At 42.1% G+C, this 22547-nt stretch overlaps 1 protein-coding gene across 1 annotated transcript in view; it reads left to right on the top strand.

Moving 5' to 3' along the window:
- The window catches only part of ARFGEF3 (ARFGEF family member 3), a 186001-nt gene that overhangs the window by 51393 nt on the left and 112061 nt on the right, over positions 1-22547 (top strand). Inside the window, exon 5 of the mRNA XM_044247931.1 lies at positions 13284-13352. Within this exon, the coding sequence (XP_044103866.1) occupies positions 13284-13352 (69 nt within the window). The remainder of the gene's footprint in view (positions 1-13283; positions 13353-22547) is intronic.

The following is a 22547-nucleotide window of genomic DNA, read 5'->3' as shown; positions in this document are numbered from 1 at the left end:
AAGGAGAAATGACAGGGGCTGATAATTTGATATTTACTATACATCAGATGCTCTGGTCAATACTGTACGTTCACACTCAGGTCATACATCTAGTCAAATGGCGGGGCCAGTATTTGGCCTGTAATGCCGCTGGAGGTCAAACTTACGCTCTCAAACAGTGGGTTAGGTCGCTTGCCTTCTGAGTCTGTTCTAAAAGGCGCATGGGTGTTAGCACTATCCCTATGCAAATGAGAATTGAATAGAAAAGTTCAGTCACAGGCTGGTAAGGGGCAAAGCTAATAGTGGCTCAGAACCCTGTGGGTTTTTGGCATCCTCCGTGACCATACATTCTCTTACTAGTTTCAAGACCTAGATTCAAGTTTGAAGAAGAATAAATGTCTTTCCCACCAAATTAGCTAATGGCTCTGTGTGTGTGTGTGTGTGAGAGAGAGAGAGAGAGAGAGATAGAAAAGGATCGAGATTGAGATCAGGCTGGGGGGAGGGAAAGAGCATGTCATTTAATGTTGAGGTATTTTTCTATTTTACAAAAAAGCCAACCAAACACCTACAGAAAATACAGATGGAGAAAGAGCTGATGGCCGTAGAGATAGACCAAAGGTGTCCATTTAGAACTCCAGTCTTATAGTGAGAAGGAGAGCGTGCTTTTAAATTATGTGCCTTGGTCTGGGAGAAAGAAGCAGACCAAATAAAGGGACTGTTTCTAAATTCCTCTCCGTCATGTCCTAATGGAGGAGTCTCATACTGGCTCTTTATCCAATGGTTAGCTTTGATGCCCATGACTCTGGGCAGTGGGTCTTCCGGAGTGCCTCATGTGAGAAACGATCATTAGTGCAGCTTCAGGATGAAATGGTTAAATTGTCTTCCCCTCTCGTAACAAGGAGAAATCCCTTCTTAGTCTAAAGCTACTGAGACAATTTAGAAGATCTGCAGCAATCTCTGGTATTAAGGAAAAATCCAGGATTTGATGAAAACCATTTAATTTTAATGTACCATTGTTAGAGATTGATCTGACTTGTTTACAAACATATTATTTCTGTAATTAATGCAGAGGAGTTTGTAAAATATGTGGATCTGCTAAGTAAATGGTCCTTAAACCACCCATTTTCCTGCTGCTAAGATTGAATGATGATCCTCTTTTCCCACTTTGTAGACACACTGATAAAATTCTTACTAAGTTTTTCTCCCAGGTTTCTTTACTCTCCACTATGACTGCCTCAGAGAGACAATAAAAATATATGAAGAAGTAAGAAGCAAACACCGAAATCTTAGAAATGCAATTATCCTTTCAATAGTATGCATTATTTTTGAGATGAAGATATTTTCACATTATCTATTTTTTTAAGTGCCACAATTTCCAATGCCATGCCATTTGAATACATCTGAGAACAGTTCTGCTAGGTGTTTTTACAGATTTTCCTCATAATTTTTATTAAGCAAGTACAGATGGAGAGGCCTTCGCTGTTCAATGTGGATGGTCCACAGTTTCTAGTAAAGTAGGGAGATCCTTCGATTGTTTCAGTCATTTATTCCTCAAATATTTTATTGTTTCTTGTGCGCCAAGCACTATGCAAGCCACAGAAGATCTTTGGTGAAGAAAATGAAACCAAAACCAAACAGAAACAGAGTCTGTTTGGAGGTTAGCGATGGAGATAGAAATCAATGAAACACATAAGTACACATATATTGTGATGAACACGAGGATAGAAAAATCTAGGGACCTAAAAGTATATTTCTAATAGTGCCTGATGGAGGACAGATGAAGAGGATGACAGAGAAGGCTATTCTTAAGTGACATTTAAAATAAATAACATTTAACATGAGGAGATGAGCCTGGATGTTATACCCACTGATGAATTATTGAACACTACATCTGAAACTCATGCTGGTGGCTAATTGAATTTAAATAAGCAAATAAAATGACATCTAAAGCATAAAGAATCAGACAAGAGGATAAGCCTGGAGAAAGGGAAGAAAACATTGTTGTATTAATTAGAGTTCATTTCACAGGGCAGAGGTTTATTTTCATTTTTTCACAGACTTAGGTCATTATTGGTTGGACCTCATGCTCTAAAATCCTTGTTTGTGGAATTTTGTGGTCCATGATGGTGCCCCACCCTCAATCATTGGTTCACACTCCAGCCACCTGGCAAGAGCATACTTCTGCTTACAACCTATTGGCCATGGATGTATGGCAACTTTCCATCATAAGGATGGCTGGGAAGTGTAGTCTTTATTGGGGCAGCTGTGTGTCCAGAGTTCTGTTCTTGAAAACAAAGGGGACAATGTTGAACAATAACTGGCAGTCTTCCACAATCACTTGTCACATGGGGATTACAGTCTGGCATATTTTCCCAAAAGGCAGCTGGCGCATCATCCCCTCTGTTACCTTTCTTCTGTCGGGGACAGAAGAGGGTGGCCTTGTGTTCAGGGAGGTAGGAGTTTAGCCAAGGCCCAGGGGACTACCTACAGTGGGCCCTTTGGGGAAAATGCACATTATAATCTCTCCAAATGGTTACTCTTTAACTATTGGTCCAGGCATAACTGGAAAAGTTCACTAGTTAGTGAAAACTAATTACATGTTTTAGTATTGTTTTTATCCTTTTAGTGCCAACCAGAGCATCTGGCATTTGGCTAACTAATTGCTTGTTAACTTAGTTATTGACAGATGGAGAGGCGAAAGTTTGACCACGAGGGTAAGCAACAAGCAAAAGGAACGAAATTTATGTTGATAGATAATTAACCTGTGTGAGTTCACAGATGAGAAGGATTAACACAGATTCACACTTTAGAATGGAAGTAAGTTCACATATCATCAGATCCTTCTTTTTATAGGTAAATTGAAGCTATAATGGTCCAGTTACTTGTCTGGGCTTACACAGTGGTCAGTAGCAGGGTTACTTTTTCAGCTATTTATATTTTTCTGCAAAGACTTTGTAGCAAGGCTGGGACTTGATCTGGTCTCCGGATGTGTGCTATTGGATGGGTAGAGAAGAAAACTTCTCAGACTTGTATTTGAGTAAACTGCAAGGTCAGTGTGAGTCCTACAGCTTCTGAAAAATAATGGAACCTAATGAAAGAAGAACACTCTCTTGCAGTAGATAGAATCCCCTGAGGAACACTTAAGTGGCCAAGTGTGTCTGTGGGAGTAAGAGATGGCAGAGGGTAACTATCCTATGAAACCATCATTAGGCTCTATTGTTTTTAAACTTCTTGTTACTTTTTCTTTGTTTCAAAATACCTGGTAGCAGAGTGGTAAGGGCACAGTTCTGGAGCTAGAACACCTGATGACCTTGGGAAAGGTGTTTCTCTGTTCCTCAATTTTCTGATCTGTAAAATGTGAACAATGATGATGCATACCTCCTGGAGTTGTGCCTTCAGTGAGTTAATATGAAAGAAGTACTTGTAACAATGCAGTATTGGGGTTGGCGTTAGCTTTCACTGTTGTTACAATTATTAGAAAAGAAGATGTATAGCATAATAATAAAATGAATCCCTCTAAACTCATTAGAATTATGAACCAGAACATTAGAACTATCTTTGCTTTAGGAGTTTCTTCTTCCTATCTCTTTTCTTCCTCTATAGTCCCGCCCTCTGTACAGCCTATAATGGTAATTTTCTTTTGTCATAATGGAAGAATGTGTATTTCATCATATATTTCTGATTTATAAATAAGGGCTTCATCATATTTACTGTTGTTGGATTGTAGCTTCAAAGAAGAATTCTGTAAATTCTGATTTATCAGTTGTGCACCTATATATATTTCAGGTCCTAACCATTTGCCGTGATTCCACAGTCTACAGAAAACACCCCACCATTTACACCAATAAATTTCAGTTCCATCCTACTAGGCACAATTCATATGATCTGGATATTCTAGAAGAGCTTTATAATGATTAAATTGTTAAATGTTTCACATGTAGAGAATCAAGTTGACTTTAGCCCTTTAAATACTATCTTGTGGAACTTGGTTGGTCATGTCTACAAGCATTGTTTATGATGTTATCAAAAGCCTTGAGTATATATGAGCAGAGACTATCTGAGATGAGGTGCCCATTCTAGGGAGAGTCTGAGAAGAAAAGAGAAGGAAGGAGTAAAGGTGTTATCCGGGATGTGCTCATGAAATTTACTTCTTAAACCATCAGCTGTGAGATTAGGTCAAAATAAGTTTGTTACAGACTAACGTAGAAAAAGATAATTCATTGAGCCTCTTGATTTGTTTTCTTTTAGATTTATTTGCATTGGTTTGTTCAGTGAATGTATTTTCATTACTAGCAATATATAAAACTTTGTAGGGTCAAAAGCCATACATTCAAAGACAAGTGCTCATAAACTAATCGGAAAGAAATCATGATATTTACCATAATTCAAAGTATTTGTGTATGTTGTCATAGAAGTGGAGTTGGAAAAATTCAGAAGGAGAAACTACATTGAGCTGGGTAGATCAGCATTTCAAGGCGGGGATACTATTTGAGTTGAAGTTTGAAAGGTGTACAGAATTAAGACAATTTTTTGGGGAAGGCGGGCATTCTTGGTGGAGGAGAAAAGCCCCATGGATTAGAAAGTGTAGGCTTACACTGGGATTCCTGAAGGTGGGTGAGCCATGAGGCTGGAATGTTAGGTTGAGGGAGATTCTCTAGGACCTGGTCAGAGGAAGCGGGAAAGGGACACTTCCAGAGCTGAGTGTTAGATGTTGAAGGTGCACGGGAAGAAGGGCTTTGCAGGATGGTCTAAAGTCAACAGGCCTGAGTCAGAGGCACTGGTAAACTAGCTTATTGTAAGAGCCTAAGCGAGAAGTCCTGAGGATGTGAATCAGATTGCAGCAATAGGAAGGGTCCTTAGCAATGCTGTGCAGACAGGTGCACCCACGTTCCCCGAGCCGATAGGGAGAGAAGCAGGAGCCACAGTGACTGGCACTGGAGTAGGTGGTAAGTAGGCGGGAAAGGAAAAATCCAAGGTGATGATGGGACGAGGAACCAGAGTTTCTGACTGAATGATGGATTTTAAGGAGCCAATTTAAGAGAGACGTAGTGAGTTCACATTGTCAGATATGAAAGAATCATAATATTTTTAAAGGGTCATGTAAAGAAATACAAGGAGTTTAGCACTAGAGACTTTCCAAAATGGAGGAAAGTTCACTGTAAATCCCACAAGGATGACTGGCTTTGAATATTTGTTTCTAATCATATGTATATGTTCACAGTTATATTCATTGTGTATGTAGACTTTTATTTCTTTTCACTTTAGATTATAAACATTTCCCAGATGGCTATATTTATTCTTTCAAGTGTAATTTTTTTCTTCTTCAAGTGTAATTTTTATTTTTTATAAACATATAATGTATTATTAGCCCCAAGGGTACAGGTCTGTGAATCGCCAGGTTTACACACTTCACAGCACTCACCATAGCACATACCCTCCCCAATGTCCATAATCCCACCCCCCTCTCCCAACCCCCTTCCCCCAGCAACCCTCAGTTTGTTTTGTGAGATTACGAGTCACTTATGGTTTGTCTCCCTCCCAATCCCATCTTGTTTCATTTATTCTTCTCCTACCCCCTTAGCACCCCCCATGTTGCATCTCCACTTCCTCATAACAGGGAGATCATATAATAGTTGTCTTTCTCTGATTGACTTATTTCGCTAAGCATGATACCCTCTAGTTCCATCCATGTCGTCGCAAATGGCAAGATTTCATTTCTTTTGATGGCTGCATAGTATTCCATTGTGTATATATACCACATCTTCTTTATCCATTCATCTGTTGATGGACATTTAGATTCTTTCCATAGTTTGGCTATTGTGGACATTGCTGCTATAAACATTCGGGTGCATGTTCTTCAAGTGTAATTTTAATGGTTATATAATTGGGAATTTGAGAGGTGGGGAAAGTATTATCTGTTTACCATATTGGAGATTTAATGACTTTCATGGAATTGCATATGCTCATTGGTAATGTTGAGAAGTTGAAATTAGGGATGGAAACTTGGAGGAAATGTTGGCTCCAATGATAGATTTTTGAGTCTCCAGTTAGAGAAAGAAATTTTGGGAACTTGCCAAGGGAGAGAATAAGAATGGTTTATTTATTTGTTCAAGTGAATCAGCCAAGTTCATTATGATTTAATATGTACAAAGAAACTTTTTACAGATATCACTGTTATAGTATTTCCTAGAATTAGGTGCTAAGGGCATATTAATAAATATGAAGGAATATCAGACTTAATTACTAGAGGCACCAAATCAAGGCCAGAAAAGACACAACCATATGCTAGTGAATAATTAGAAATATTTTCCAAACTGGGTACTCAGGAACACTAGCAAAATATTTTCTATGGACTAAAAAATATCTCAGAATAGCCATTTGCCAGAATGTGGGCAAGTTGAACCAGAAAGTGATTTCTCAAATTATCTGTCACTCAGCCTAAGAGAAGTCAGTTCAAGTCCTAAGGGGTAGAGGGTTCATGCAATACAATAATTTCATTTATTTTCTTTGAACCAAAATAAAGACTGGGGTCATAGCTCAACTACTTCTGTTACTTTCAGTCCCAGAGTCTCTGAAACCTAATGAAGGGTCAGTGGATCTTTCCCAGATGCCATCTGAAAGTTCTGGATTCTAGCTTGGAGGCTTCTGGAAGAAGAGTAATAATATTGTAGGGTTTCTCCACTATATTCACAGGGTGTGTGGGGTATAAGTGATCTAAAACAGTGGTTCTCCACTGGGGAGTATTTTGTCCCCCAGAGAACATTTGGCAATGTCTGGAGATATTTTAGTTGTCACAGTTGGGATTGCCACTGTCATTGGAGGGGAGAGGCCAGAGTACTACTAACACCCTACAATGCACAGGACAGTCCCCCAGAAAAAGAAGTATTTGACCCAAAATGTCCATAGTATTGAGGTTGAAAAACTTCAATCAAAAAATAAGGGGAAAAATGCTTATTTTGGGCAGCCACATTTTACATTTAGATATAAAGTGTACCCTGATATTCGGTATGTACTTTGTGACTACCCACAACCCCACTCTGATGGCACACGTTCTGCCATCTCTGGAAAACGGAGTCTGCTTTGTTGCTTGTATTTCAAGTCCGTTTCTACTTCATGGCCAAGGCATACTGTCAGTGGTACACACCCCATAAGGCTGCAGGGGCAGAAGTGGGACATGCCCTGCACTGAATGGAAAGGCATTTGGTGGCTCAGAATCCCTATGCTCAACACTGAAGTTCCCATCCTTGTTTTTGCCATATTTGACAGAGTAAAAAAAGAACTGGAAGGTTTCTAAAGAGAAGGAATTATGCAATCATTTTTAATTTTCTGAAGTTTCATGCCAAGACATAGCAAAGGCCAGAAGGAAATGTGCATTAAGGAACAAAGTTAGATTTTCAGCCAGAACCTGAGCTGGGGTTTGAAATGCACTTGGCATTAAGAATTTGAAGAGAGTCCCCTCCTCTCCATGCACCAGGAGAGACAAGGCCTTATGTAGGCTGTACTCAACGTTTTAACTACTTTTTTGAGCTCTGGTGGATTTTGTTTGGTTTGATTTATAAATAACATCTGGTATTTGGAAAAATGAAACTACAGTCACCTCAAGATGCACTCATATGTAAAGTAAGATAATTTTAATAGTTTAAGAAAGAGGAAAAGAAGAATTCCTTAGTATACCCCTGTGTCCTCAGTGGGCCTTGACTCCCCCAAATCAGCACATTTCTTGATGGAACCCATGTCTTCTTTCCTAGGGTTAATTTATTAATAGTGTGTGTTGTAGTGTATTAAATTTAAAGGTCCATGAAAAGGTGAAAGTAGCATTACAGCTAGTATGCTCTGAGTTAGACCTTGAGAGGCTTGTCCAGAGATAGTGATTTTCCCAGTCATAGTACCCATCACAATTTATTGCAACCCCTTATTTTATGATGGTCTTCAACACTAGGTGTTAGCTCTGCAAGATCAGGGGTCAGGGTGTCTTTTTGGTTCAGTACTATATGCCCAACACCAGCATTAGATCAGGCCCCTAATAATACACCCATAAATAATTGTTGGATTCATGAATGGAAGCCTGAGTAATGCAGCACATGGTTAGATGTAAAGTAGACACACAGTTGCTACCCATTAAGGTCAAGAACCACTTCTCCACTCCAGTGTTTGCAGGAATGGTCCTGGAGAGGACTCATTTGGAACCTTGGCAGAAATGAGATCTTCAAATTCTAAATCTTAGGCAAGTTACCATTTACTATGTTGACTGCAAAAGGCAGGTTCTCAGCAGAGCATAGCAGGAAGTCTCAGAAAGGAAAAAATGTTCCATGAGTCTCATGGGAGGTGGCCTCTGGTTAGGAGAGATGATTTTTCCCCTGTCCAGAGTGAGGTCCTGCTAGGTGGCTGGTCATCCCTAAAGGAGGCTTACAAAATTCTGATCACCCTAACCAAGTCATCAGAAACTCTAGGATTCTTACCTTATGTGGTCATAAAACCTGCCATTTTGTTATGGCACACAATACCAACCTGATTCTGCCATTCAGATTCCCAGGGTAATTTCCTTCTATATGACTGGGCTGTCATAATACGTTGTCTACACATTTTACAATAATGACCGGGCACGAAGGTGCACAGTCTCACTGAAACTCTGAGGGTCATCATTCATGTGGACTGTGCATCAGAAGGGGTGAGCTTGGGCCAGGACACCACACTTCCTGGGGCCTGGCAAGTTGCCAGAAACATGGTGGACATCAAAAAGTCACACTTTACTCCTCTAAGAAGCTTATAAATCTAATGAGGCATAGAAAGGGTGCACAGGTTTAACTGATATGTCTAAGCTGCTCCAAAGAAATGTATAGAATATATGGACCATATCTTCTTTATCTTTTTGTCTGTTGAAGGGCATCTCAGCTCTTTCCACATTTTGGCTATTGTGGACATTGGGGTACAGATGGCCCTTCTTTTCACTACATTTGTATCTTTGGAGTAGATACCTTTTAGTGCAATGGCTGGGTCATAAGATAACTCTATTTTTTATTTTTTTGAGGAATCTACGCACTGTTTTTCCAAAGTGTTTACACCAACTTACATTCCCACCAACAATGTAAGAAGGTTCCCCTTTCTCCACATCCTCTCCAACATTTGTTGTTTCCTGCCTTGTTGATCTTTGCAATTCTAACTGGTGTAAGGTGGTATCTCAGTGTGGTTTTTATTTGAATTTCACTGATAGCTAGTGATGATGAACATTTTTTCATGTGTCATTTGTCTGTCTTCATTGGAGAAGTGTCTGTTCATGTCTTCTGCCCATTTTTTGACATGATTATCTGGTTTTTCGGTGTTGAGTTTGAAAAGTTCTTTATAGATCTTGGATATCAGCCTTTGGTCTATAGTGTCATTTGCGAATATCTTCTCCCATTCCTTCCTTTTTGTTTTGTTGACTGTTTTCTTTGTTGTGCAGAAGGTTTTTATTTTGATGAAGTCCCAAAAGTTCATTTTTGCTTTTGTTTCCTTTGCCTTTTGAGACATGTTTAAATTTATGATCATAAACCTCTTTTTTTTTTTTTAGAAAGATTTTATTTATTCATTTGAGAGAGAGAGAGCAGAGGGAGAAGCAGACTCCTGGCTGAGCAGGGAGCCTGATATGGGTCTCAATCTCAGGACCCTGAGACTGGGACTTGAGCTGAAGGCATATGCTTAACTGACTGAGCTACCTAGGTGCGCCAAAGTTTCTATACATCTTTTAAATTGAAGGGTTGCTTCTTGTATACCATAGCTATTTGATTATTGTTTTTTTTAATGATTGGGATTTCTCTCAGTCTTTGCAATGATTTTTCCCATTTCCTGGAAAATCTTGTGCCAGTTTTCCCTATCCTCATAGCTCCTCTATGGAGGCCATGCCAGCAAGCTGAATTGTGAGACACTGCCAATCACCCAAGTTCCCGCTGTTCAGCAATGACAACGACTTAGTCAATAAGCTTTTCTGACCCTGTGAGGGATGTATTTTTAATGCACTTGCCCTCGGGGTTTAGTCATTCCTGTTTTCCTTGAGGCCAGTGTGTGCAGAATGTGAATCTGAATTTTCTGCCTACTCATGATGCAACAGAAATCAGATTCTTTGAATTCATTAGCTGTCCCCCAAATGTCCTACCGAGTCTTTGTTTTAATCCAGTGAATGAATGCTTACTAGGCATTGGGCACATCAGCCATTTCTCCACTGATTGTTTTTGATAAGTCATTTCTGTCTACTGAGTCATCCTTGCCAGACACTGTGCTCTTTATATAGACCATGTGAGTCATAGGGGCCCATAAGCACTGTCCTCCCTGTATTTAAAACCTTCTATGCTTCTGACACTCTACCTGAGCTTAAGGAGCTTTCATTCTCTTTGGTTGTTCTTAGTTTTTGCAAATAACTCCATGAATCTTTGGATATTGGTGGCCAGACATGAAGTGTGGAAAGCCTTTTTCAAAGATCTTTTGAACTCTATCAGCATTAGCTTGGTCCAGGGATCCTCAGCTTCCTTCAGACTGTTGCTAGGGGGCCTCATTCTATATTGACTGGCTTCCCTGTGGCAAAGGAAGTTGACCCTTCTCTGTTCCCCAGAGAACCTTGATGACCAAATACCACCGACTCAGTGTCCTTCATGAAGACGTCCCCATTGGTATTGCTCCCACTTCCCCCAGCCCCTTCTTCCTGAAAGCATCTCTTGTCACAGAAAACTGCTTTGGTTTTTGAAAACTTCTTTCCAAATCCACTCCTGTGCACCCTGTATGGATGTACAGAGTAATGGAGGGCAGAAAGCTGATCACCAGTCTTCTAAGTAACAGTAACCAGTTTAGACAAATATTTGCCATTATTTTCACCTTGTAAAGTATTGCCAGTTGCCAGTCTTTATTGTAAATACTTAAAAAGCCAAGAGCCCAGATGGAAAAGCCATCTCCCAACTCCATGGACCACCATCTCTATCAGTCCCTCATAACCTCCCACTCACCTGCCAGGAATCACAGCGGGGGTAGCAATTCAAGAAAAGGAAGCTGTGTGACATAGCAAAAACTCCACGTAAGACAGCACCATATAAGAAAGCCTTGTGGGTCTTTCAGGTGCCCAGTGGATTTTATAGTCTAATGGGAAGATTATCAATAAGTAAACCAGTTGTTTATGAGACTAGCACATGCTCTTAAGTCATGAAGCAAAGGGATGTGACAAACCAGTTAGAGGGTTTCGTTGTCAGAGGAGGACACCTCTCTGAAGGGGTTACATTTATGCTGAGACCTAGAAGAAGCCAACCAAATGAGTCACATGAGAAACAAATGCAGGAAGAGCCAAGGACAGGAGGGTTTCAGGCAAAGGTACCACCAAATTCAGAGGCATTAGATTACATGGCCTCCCTCCAAGCCCAGTTAGGTCCTGGTGACACTGCTGTCTCTCCTCAGTTTTCATCACTTCTTGTCTACCAAACCCCAACCCCCCAAAATATTCATTAAACAGAAGAAAGCCTTTTCCCAGAAGGACTTAGGACAGCTGTTCCCACAATCTCTGTCAGCCTGCTTGACATGGGACGATTTTTATCTGGACTTGACTCTTGGGTGTCTGGCACCTTAAGGATCAAAAGACTGAGGGACAGACCTACAATGAACTTATCTAAGCTCATGACTATAAAGTTGGCAAAAATCCCCTTTTCCTTGTTTAATCATGTACATATTTGTTTTCCCTGGAGGAGCAGCTGTTCCTAGGGTGGCCTGGCCAGTAACTAAGACTGAGGGATTAGGAGAGATTCCTTGTCCCATCTGGCAATTGCACTTTTTGCTATGCTAATTAGGTGTATGTCCTGAATTAGGTAGATTTGCAAAGCTTCAGCATTCTTTCATGAATTGGACAGAACCAGATAAGAAGCCTCCTCAGGCAACCCCCACTGACAGACCAAGCTGCTGGCAGGACCCAGTGTTGGGTTTGAGATCAAGGAGCAGACACCGGCAGTTTTATCTCAGACTAGCAGGGAGAAAATTCACAGTGCCGCAAGTCAAAGGACAGAACAGGGAGAGTCTCGCCTCTTATCTACAAAATTAGAAGCAATTTTTAAAATGCTGCAGGCTTTTGTCCATCTGTTCTGTGATAGCTCTACAGATACAAAGTGAAAATTTTTAATGGTCGTTCAAGATCTTGCAAATGTCTCTAACTCATTGTCTATCTTGTAGAGTAAGGGTCACCTGAGATGAATGATAAATGCTGGGCAGCATCTTGGGGGACGTTATAGGAAGGAAGAGGAAAGTGCCTGCTAAAGGATTTCTAATCCCTTGGGGATTTGGGAAGGGAACAGGAACAGAAAGTATGATGATGTCTGGGTCTAGGAAGAGGACAGGACAGATTGCACTGTGGTTCAGGGCATGGAGTTCAATTCCTTGGGTTCAAATCTCAGCTGTAGCGCTTGTTACTTGTATGGTCTTAGGTGACTTAATCTTTCTAAGCATCGATTTTCCTGTCAGGGAAATAAGGACAATAAAATCATCACATTAACTGAAAGTATCAACCTAGGTAATTCACACACTGTGCATAGCACTGAGCCTGTTATTATTAGACGGACCTCCTACAGTTACTGAGGAATGCTTTTTCTGGCCATTCTTGCAGTGGCCATTCCCTGTGGGGAGAGGGTAGCTCCCTTTACTTATAGTATTAGTCTCTGTTTTACTGGGCAATGTGTAGCCACTCATTAGAGAGCAGTGAGTAGCATGGGAAGAAACGTTAGATAAAGCAAAGAGCAGGGGTGCCTGGGTGGCTCAGTAGGTTAAGCATCTGCCTTTGACTCAGTTCATGATCCCAGAGTCCTGGGATCAAATCCTGCATCGGGCTCCCTGCTCAGCAAGGAGCCTGCTTCTTCCTCTCCTTCTGCCTGCCACTTCTCCTGCTTGTGCTCACTCTCTGTCAAATAAATAAAATCTTTAAATAAATAACTGACTAAATTAAAATAAAGCAAAAAGCAAAAGAGGCATGAAAACAGGGCTGCACAAATGATATGTGAAATCATATTTCTGTTTATTTTTAAAATTTTTTAAAGATTTTATTTATTTATGTGACAGAGAGAGAGAGAGACACAGCAAGAGACAGAACACAAGCAGAGAGAGTGGGAGAGGGAGAAGCAGGCTTCCTGCCGAGCAGGGAGCAGGGAGCCAGGAGCCAGATTCGGGGTTCATCCCAGAACCCTGGGATCATGACCTGAGCTGAAGGCAGACACTTAACAACTGAGCCACCCACGTGCCCCACATTTCTCTATTTCTGAAATTTTAACCCTTTCTCTCTCCCTTCCTTCCTCATCTCCTGGTTGCTAAAGGTTTTACTCTGCATCACCTACACCCCGACATTCGACCTGAACGGGAGCGCGGTGCTGAAGATTGCAGAGGTGAGTAGTGCCCCCTCCTCCCAGTGAGCATGTGCTGTGTTCCCTGGCTGCCTGCTCACAGCTGCCTCCCCCAGGCTGGGAGAAGTCCCGGGAGGAGGGGAACTGAGGCCCAGCAGTAGGGTGAGCCCTTCTCTGATCATTACCTTGGGGAGTTTCCACTAAAGAATTGATCTGTAGGAAACAGGCTATTGGCTCTGTCACCCTTGGTCATAATGCTCTTCTGCATGCTTTGGTTTGCTTCATTTGAGGTTTTAAAATGGAAATAACAGTACTGGTTGTCCCAAAGCTTCTGTACCTAGACGCTGCGCCTCCTTTTGCTTTCTGAGTCTATTTTTCTTAAGAATAATTGAAAAGCATTTGATTTAAAAAAATGGTTTTCAAGAAACCAGGTACGAGAGTGAGAGAGACGTTTATTGATGAACTTCCAGGCCCCTCTCCTAAAGCCCAATGAACACATTTTGTAACTATCATTGGAAAGCCTTCTCTTTCCCATCTGTGTTGCAGGCTAGGGAACTGTGCACCTTCCAGCACTCCCAGAACTATGTCCAACAGAATTCTTGGCTTCTCCAGTGCCTGGCAGATGCCTCTGGTTTTTGGAAATGTCAGCATTCCAAAGCTATACTTTAATACACTTAGAATAATTTTCCTTCCATTTCTTGAAAAGAGTATCTTCAGGATTCATGTGTTTTGACAGGAATACATGTGCAGACCTCAAAGAGGCAATGATAATCTGAATTCTGAAATTAGGAAGAAAAAGCTCAACTGTCAGCACTCATGGGTATATATGTTTTTTTATAGAAATGATCATCATTTCTTGAGTATACCAGGTAGAAATGTAGCATTTTGGACATGTTTTCTTTCTCTCATTGTTGAGATATAATAGACAAAAATTCTATGTATTTTAAGTCTACAACTTAGTGTTTTGATATACATACATATTGTGAAATAACTACCACAGTGAAACTAATTAAAATATCCATCAACTCACATAGTTACCCCTATCATGAGTAGTATTTCTATTGTCCTCTACTTGTGCCATTTATGGTACCGTGTGCCTTAAAGAGTGAAGAGTAAGAGAAAGTTATTTTTGAGCACATTGAACATTTTTATGTATCTATCAAAAGAACAAAAATGATTAGCTGACTTCTAACTACAATGTAAATTCCCAAATGTGTATTTGTATAGGTAGAAAGAACACCTTTCTTTAACCTATTTATGTTTTACTCCGTATAGGTAAAGAAACAGAACTATCTATCAGTAATTTTTTTCAGGTGATTTTTAAGGGACTCCTGTGAGTATTCCTATTATTTGCAGGTTCTCTTTTTTGTTGTGTGTGTGGTAAGAACACTTAACACAAAATCTACCTTAACACATTTCTAAGTGTACAGTGCGGTAATGTTAACTACAGGCACCATGATGCTCGGCAGATGTCTAGAACTTACTCATCTTGTGTAACTAAAACTTTAGACCCATTGAAGAATAACTCTCTACTCTCCCCTCCCGTCAGCCCCTGGCAATTACCAGCCTCCGCTCTGTGTAATTTGGACTATTTTCAGTACGCCGTGTCAGTTCGCTTTTTAAATGACAAATGTAGTTTCTAATTAGAGCAAGAAAATAAATTGGCATCTAAGTAGCCTGTTAGCCCTTTGCCATATGAAGGGTGAGAAGGGAAAGCAGCTGTTCCTGCCTAGCCAGTCCCCACCCCCCACACCCCAGCTGATGGAGTTTGGGGGGTGGGGGATGGGGCACAGGTTTTTTTCAGGACCTTCAAGAGGGGAGAGAGAGCTACCAGGGTTTCCCAAGCTGCCTTCCAGAGGAGGAGAAGGTTGCCTTTACCATCCTTCCAGGAACCAGTGCTTGAATGCAAATCTGATCAAGACGTCATTCCTGAGCAGCGGACACACACTGCCATGTCGTGCCCAAGCTCAGGCTGTTTACGGCAGGTAGTTAGAATGCAGAGTAGAGATCCCGCAGGCCTTTCTAGATAGAATAAAGCATCAAAACACAGTGGTCTCTACCAAAACCTACAAAGGAAAAACAAAGCTTTTTTTTGTTTTTTGGAAAAGAAAAAAAACAACTCTCCGCCCCAAAGCAATATAGAGACAGAGGTCTTCCAGGTTAGCGGTGGCCGTGGCAAGAAGGGAGAAGTGGCGCTCTGGGCTCTGGAGGAGCACTGTTTGGATGTAAACCCCAGTGCTCCCATCTCCTGCCCACCTGCTGTGTTGCCTTGGCTACCTCCCCAGCCCTGTGTTTGTTTTCTGTGAAGGCAGTGTTAGCTGTGTGCTTGTGCCATTTGGACAAGGGGGAGAGAATCCATGTGCGAAGCTGTTGGGGCAGACCCAGCCTCGCAGTAAGTTCATGCCGCTGCTGTTAGGAGCTGCACTTGATGATGACGTCCACGGTCCGCTGGACAGTGCTGATCTGGCCAGGATCCTGAAAGGATGGGGCATCAATCAGGCAGCTTCCTGTGGGAGTGGTAACTAGCTCACTAGCTCTCCATGTCCCGCTCTGGCCCTCTGCGATCCTTTAGTTGGGAAAGAGTCCCTAGCAGGACAACTGTATGAAGGTCGTGAAGCCGGGGTCACACCATCACAGAAAAATGTGTTGTTCCCCATGCTCGTGTGGACTTCAGAGTTTATGATAAAGGCTTGAGACCATATTCTCTGGAATTTGGAAGGACTCGGTGAAGATCTTGAAAATGAACAGTCCGTCATGTATTGGGTGGTGGGGGTCTCCCATTAGGGTGCAGGCCCCACATGATGTTTTAAGCTCTGCCTCTCCTGCAGGCCCACAGGCAGGCCCTTCCACCTCCCTGTTCACAGCGGGACTCGGTTTAGTTGGCCAGGTCTCCCATGCCTCCCTCCATCTGCCACCTTGCTCTGGTCCCTGGACAGAGCAGGGCTGTGGAGACTGCATTGTCATGGCCGTGAGAGTCACCATTTATTTTTAAAGATTTTATTTACTTATTTGATTCTGGCTGTGGGAGAGAGAGAAGTAGACTCCCCACTGAGCAAGCAGCCTGATGCAAGGCTTGATCCCATGACCCCAGGATCATGACCGGAACGGATGGCAGATGCTTAGTGACTGAGTCACCCAGGCACCTCAAGAGTCACCACTTCGAAGTGCCTTAATGAATGGCAACATGCAGAATTGCTCCTCTGTGCTAGTACAGACCTGGCATAGATCTCGTGTTCAGGAGAGTAAGAATCCTGCTCTTCTGTCAGACCGGTCCACAGGAAGGACGTTTCCAACCCAGTCTGCTGAGAGAGGAAGAGTGACCCCAAGCATGACGAGCCCCACAGATTCTAGACCCGGGGCTTCCGTCTCCAGCTGCCCTGATCCCAGTGCCGACAACAGACACACCCTGGAGCGTTTGCCTCCCTTGGAGAAGAATAGTGACTATTTATCCATCAGGCCTGCCCACCGCCCCACCTATTTCTAGGAGGCATCAGCTCTAGTTCTGAGCCATCAGTGGCCACTCTCTCTCAGAGCCGGTAATTCTGAGGAGGCACGAGAACATATCATGTCCCTGGTTATGGTGAGAGACAAGTACATCAGCTCAAAGACAATGTTCCATAGCTGTCCTTCACGTTCATTTAGCACTTACTCTGGGCCAGTCGCTGTTTTAAAAGCTCTGCCTACAGGAAATCATACAATCCACACAGCAGTTCTGTGAAGCAGGAAATCCTCTTATCCATCTTTGACAGACAGAGAGGGGGGTACCAACATCCCAAAAGTCAGACAGTTCAGCAGTGGTGGGACTAGGAGGCGAGACCAGCAGGTCTGACTGGGCTTCTACTCTTCACACCGTGCAGCACACAGCACACAGCTTGGCTGTGGAAGCTCCCTCATCCTGGAGGGCCCTGATGACCTCCTCTGTAAATGGTGGAATGCTTCTAGAGGCTACCCACCTCCCTTTATCCCAAACCGTGCTCAGGGATGAATACTGTGCAGACACAGTGTTGGAGTTAAACTAGCCTAGCCTTTTATCTTGAAAATATGTCTTTTGATGAAGTGAATAGTACACAGCATTGACTAACAATGATCAAAGATCAGAACAAGGGATAGGCTTCTAAAAGGTTACTTATGTTCCTCTATAACGTTGGCTGTTTGCAGTAGTTCCTTGACTAAGTTTTGGCTTTTGCTCTTTGCACTCCTGAAACCCCCTGTTCTGTGTGGGACACTTAACAGCCACCAACCTTTGGAACCTTCCTCCCGCATTGGTGGTTCTCATCAAATGGCTGCATGTTAGAATCACCTGGGAAGTGTTAGTAAAAATAAGATGTGTAGGGACGCCTGGGTGGCGCAGTTGGTTGGACGACTGCCTTCGGCTCAGGGCGTGATCCTGGAGTCCCGGGATCGAGTTCCACATCAGGTTCCCAGCTCCATGGGGAGTCTGCTTTGCTCTCTGACCTTCTCCTCGCTCGTGCTCTCTCTCACTGTCTCTCTCTCAAATAAATAAAATAAAAATCTTAAAAACAAACAAACAAAAAAAAAATAAGATGTGTAGAGTTGCCCCAGAAAATCTGAGTTGTTCGCTCCTGGGGGGACCTGTGCTTACACACTTTGTAAGAGGTCCCCGGTGATTGTGCTGGGGACGTCAGGTTGAGAACAGTCACCCTGATGGTGACTCTTCTCTCCCACCAGCCTTCGCCATAAAACCTCCGAGTGTGGTCCACCGACCGGAGGCATCAGCAGTTGCCTTGTTAGAAACAAGAAACTCACCTTGTTAGAAACACAGAACCGCAGGCCCCATCCCAGACTCATGAGTAAGAATCTGCTTTCCAGTTAGAGCCCTCTTGTGATTCATGGGCCTACTCAAGTTTGGGAAACAGTGCCACATTTGAATATCAGTATAACCTCCTTTTAAATGATCTAAAACCCAGGTGAGCACTGTCTTCCCCAACCAGGTATGGAATCCTACCAGCAGCAGCATCCCTTTGACCATGATCCCTTGATAAGTACAAGGTTTTAATTCTCCTATCCCTCCCACCCTTCATCTCCTGCCAGACCACCTCCACACTTTCCCCTTACCATTTGTCAGTGCTTGATATATATCAAGTGTATTTCTTATGCTTTAAGGGTCTAATCTGCTACAGGGTGTCCCACTGTTCCTCAGTGGGACACATCTTATTTTTAGTAACACTTCCCAGGTGATTCTGAAGGCATGGATTTTCACCATAAGGCCCACTGTCAGCCTTTAAAAAGGGGAGTCGGGAATGCCCCCACCTTAGTCTGTAATCTGGCACAGGCTGAGCAGATCTATTTATATGAAAAGCACAGCAACAATTTATAAGCATATGGATCCATAGTTACAAATACTAAATTATTAGATGACTCATATATAGATAATTTAAGAAAGAAAAATAGTAGGACCATCTGAAATCATGGTTTACATTAGCTCCACAAGAGAGGAAAAAATACTTTTCTCACTGGCCTGAATCATTCCTCAAATTTGCAAAACAGCTCAGAACATTTCAATTCCCACCGTAGTAGTCACTTAAGAAATGATTTTGCAGAGGAGGAGTCAAGATGGCGGAGAAGTAGCAGGCTGAGACTACTTCAGCTAGCAGGAGATCAGCTAGATAGCTTATCTAAAGATGCAAACACCTAAAAATCCACCGGCAGATCGAAGAGAAGAAGAACAGCAAGTCTAGAAACAGAAAAACAACCACTTTCTGAAAGGTAGGACTGGCGGAGAAGTGAATCCAAAGCGACGGGAAGATAGACCCCAGGGGGAGGGGCCGGCTCCCGGCAAGCGGCGGAGCAACGGAGCACAAAATCAGGACTTTTAAAAGTCTGTTCCGCTGAGGGACGTCGCTCCAGAGGCTAAACCGGGGCGAAGCCCACGTGGAGTCAGCGTGGCCTCAGGTCCCGCAGAGTCACAGAAGGATCGGGGGTGTCTGAGTGTCGCAGAGCTTGCAGGTATTAGAATGGGGAAGCTGGCTACAGAGACAGAGCCGACAGTAAGCTCGCAGCTCGGGGTTGCCTTGAGCCGGCCGCAGGCTCGGTGAGCTTGGAGCGCGGCCGGAGGTCAGGCAGACGGGAGTTACTGGGCGCTGTTCTCTGAGGGCGCACGGAGGAGTGGGGCCCCGGGCTCTCGGCTCCTCCGGCCGGAGACCAGGAGGCCGCCATTTGTATTCCATCCTCCAGAACTCCACGGAAAGTGCTCAGGGAACAAAAGCTCCTGAAAGCAAACCCGAGCAGATGACTCAGCCCGGCCCCTGGTAAGGGCGGTGCAATTCCGCCTGGAGCAAAGACACTTGAGAATCACTACAACAGGCCCCTCGCCCAGAAGATCAACAAGAAATCCAGCCCCAACCAAGTTCACCTACCAAGGAGTGCAGTTTCAATACCAAGGAGAGCGGCAGAATTCCAGAGGAGGAGAAAGCAAAGCACGGAACTCATGGCTTTCTCCCTATGATTCTTTAGTCTTACAGTTAATTTAATTTTTTTTTTCTTTTTCATTTTTTTCTTCTTCGGCTAAAATTTTTTTAACTTTTACCCTTTTCTTTTTTAACGTTTTTTAAACTAGTTCATCAAATATATTTTTTCTCTTTTTTATACTTTTCTTTATTCGTTTTCTTTTTTTAATTCTTTTTTTTTCTTTTTTTGCCTTTCTTTTTTTCCGAACCTCTTTTTATCCCTTTTCTCCCCCCTCACAATTTGGGATCTCTTCTGATTTTGTTAAAGCATATTTTCCTAGGGTTGTTGCCACCCTTTTAGTATTTTACTTGCTCCTTCATTACTCTTATCTGGACAAAATGACAAGGCGGAAAAACTCACCACAAAAAAAAGAACAAGAGGCAGTACCAAAGGCTAGGGACCTAATCAATACAGACATTGGTAATATGTCAGATCTAGAGTTCAGAATGACAATTCTCAAGGTTTTAGCCGGGCTCAAAAAAGGCATGGAAGATATTAGAGAAACCCTCTTGGGAGATAAGAAGCCCTTTCTGGAGAAATAAAAGAATTAAAATCTAACCAAGTTGAAATAAAAAAAGCTATTAATGAGGTACAATAAAAAATGGAGGCTCTCACTGCTAGGATAAATGAGGCAGAAGAAAGAATTAGCGATATAGAAGACCAAATGACAGAGAATAAAGAAGCTGAGCAAAAAAGGGACAAACAGCTACTGGACCACGAGGGGAGAATTCGAGAGATAAGTGATACGATAAGACGAAACAACATTAGAATAATTGGGATTCCAGAAGAAGAAGAAAGAGAGAGGGGAGCAGAAGGTATACTGGAGAGAATTATTGGGGAGAATTTCCCCAATATGGCAAAGGGAACAAGCATCAAAATTCAGGAGGTTCAGAGAACGCCCCTCAAAATCAATAAGAATAGGCCCACACCCCGTCACCTAATAGTAAAATTTAAAAGTCTTAGTGACAAAGAGAAAATCCTGAAAGCAGCCCGGGAAAAGAAGTCTGTAACATACAATGGTAAAAATATTAGATTGGCAGCAGACTTATCCACAGAGACCTGGCAAGCCAGAAAGAGCTGGCATGATGTATTCAGAGCACTAAACGAGAAAAACATGCAGCCAAGAATACTATATCCAGCTAGGCTATCATTGAAAATAGAAGGAGAGATTAAAAGCTTCCAGGACAAACAAAAACTGAAAGAATTTGCAAACACCAAACCAGCTCTACAGGAAATACTGAAAGGGGTCCTCTAAGCAAAGAGAGAGCCTACAAGTGGTAGATCAGAAAGGAACAGAGACAATATACAGTAACAGTCACCTTACAGGCAATACAATGGCACTAAATTCATATCTCTCAATAGTTACCTTGAATGTTAATGGGCTAAATGCCCCAATCAAAAGACACAGGGTATCAGAATGGATAAAAAAACAAAACCCATCTATATGTTGCCTACAAGAAACTCATTTTAAGCCTGAAGACACCTCCAGATTTAAAGTGAGGGGGTGGAAAAGAATTTACCATGCTAATGGACATCAGAAGAAAGCAGGAGTGGCAATCCTTATATCAGATCAATTAGATTTTAAGCCAAAGACTATAATAAGAGATGAGGAAGGACACTATATCATACTCAAAGGCTCTGTCCAACAAGATCTAACAATTTTAAATATCTATGCCCCCAACGTGGGAGCAGCCAACTATATAAACCAATTAATAACAAAATCAAAGAAACACATCGACAATTATACAATAATAGTAGGGGACTTCAACACTCCCCTCACTGAAATGGACAGATCATCCAAGCAAAAGATCAACAAGAAAATAAAGGCCTTAAATGACACACTGGACCAGATGGACATCACAGATATATTCAGAACATTTCATCCCAAAGCAACAGAATACATATTCTTCTCTAGTGCACATGGAACATTCTCCAGAATAGATCACATCCTTGGTCCTAAATCAGGACTCAACCGGTATCAAAAGATTGGGATCATACCCTGCATATTTTCAGACCACAATGCTCCGAAGCTAGAACTCAACCACAAGAGGAAGTTTGGAAAGAACCCAAATACACGGAGACTAAACAGCATCCTTCTAAAGAATGAATGGGTCAACCAGGAAATTAAAGAAGAATTGAAAAAAATCATGGAAACAAATGATAATGAAAACACAATGGTTCAAAATCTGTGGGACACAACAAAGGCAGTCCTGAGAGGAAAATATATAGCAGTACAAGCCTTTCTCAAGAAACAAGAAAGGTCTCAGGTACACAACCTAACCCTAACCTAAAGGAGCTGGAGAAAGAACAAGAAAGAAACCCTAAACCCAGCAGGAGAAGAGAAATCATAAAGATCAGAGAAGAAATCAATGAAATAGAAACCAAAAAAACAATAGAACAAATCAACGAAACTAGGAGCTGGTTCTTTGAAAGAATTAATAAAATTGATAAACCCCTGGCCAGACTTATCAAAAAGAAAAGAGAAAGGACCCAAATAAATAAAATCATGAATGAAAGAGGAGAGATCACAACTAACACCAACGAAATACAAACTATTATAAGAACACACTATGAGCAACTCTACGCCAACAAATTTGACAATCTGGAAGAAATGGATGCATTCCTAGAAACATATAAACTACCACAACTGAACCAGGAAGAAATCGAAAGCCTGAACAGACCCATAACCAGTAAGGAGATTGAAACAGTCATTAAAAATCTCCAAACAAACAAAAGCCCAGGGCCAGATGGCTTCCCGGGAGAATTCTA

Source organism: Neovison vison, chromosome 1 (genome assembly GCF_020171115.1).
Source record: "Neovison vison isolate M4711 chromosome 1, ASM_NN_V1, whole genome shotgun sequence".
NCBI lineage: Eukaryota > Metazoa > Chordata > Mammalia > Carnivora > Mustelidae > Neogale > Neogale vison.
This window is presented reverse-complemented; position numbering and strand designations above follow the sequence as displayed.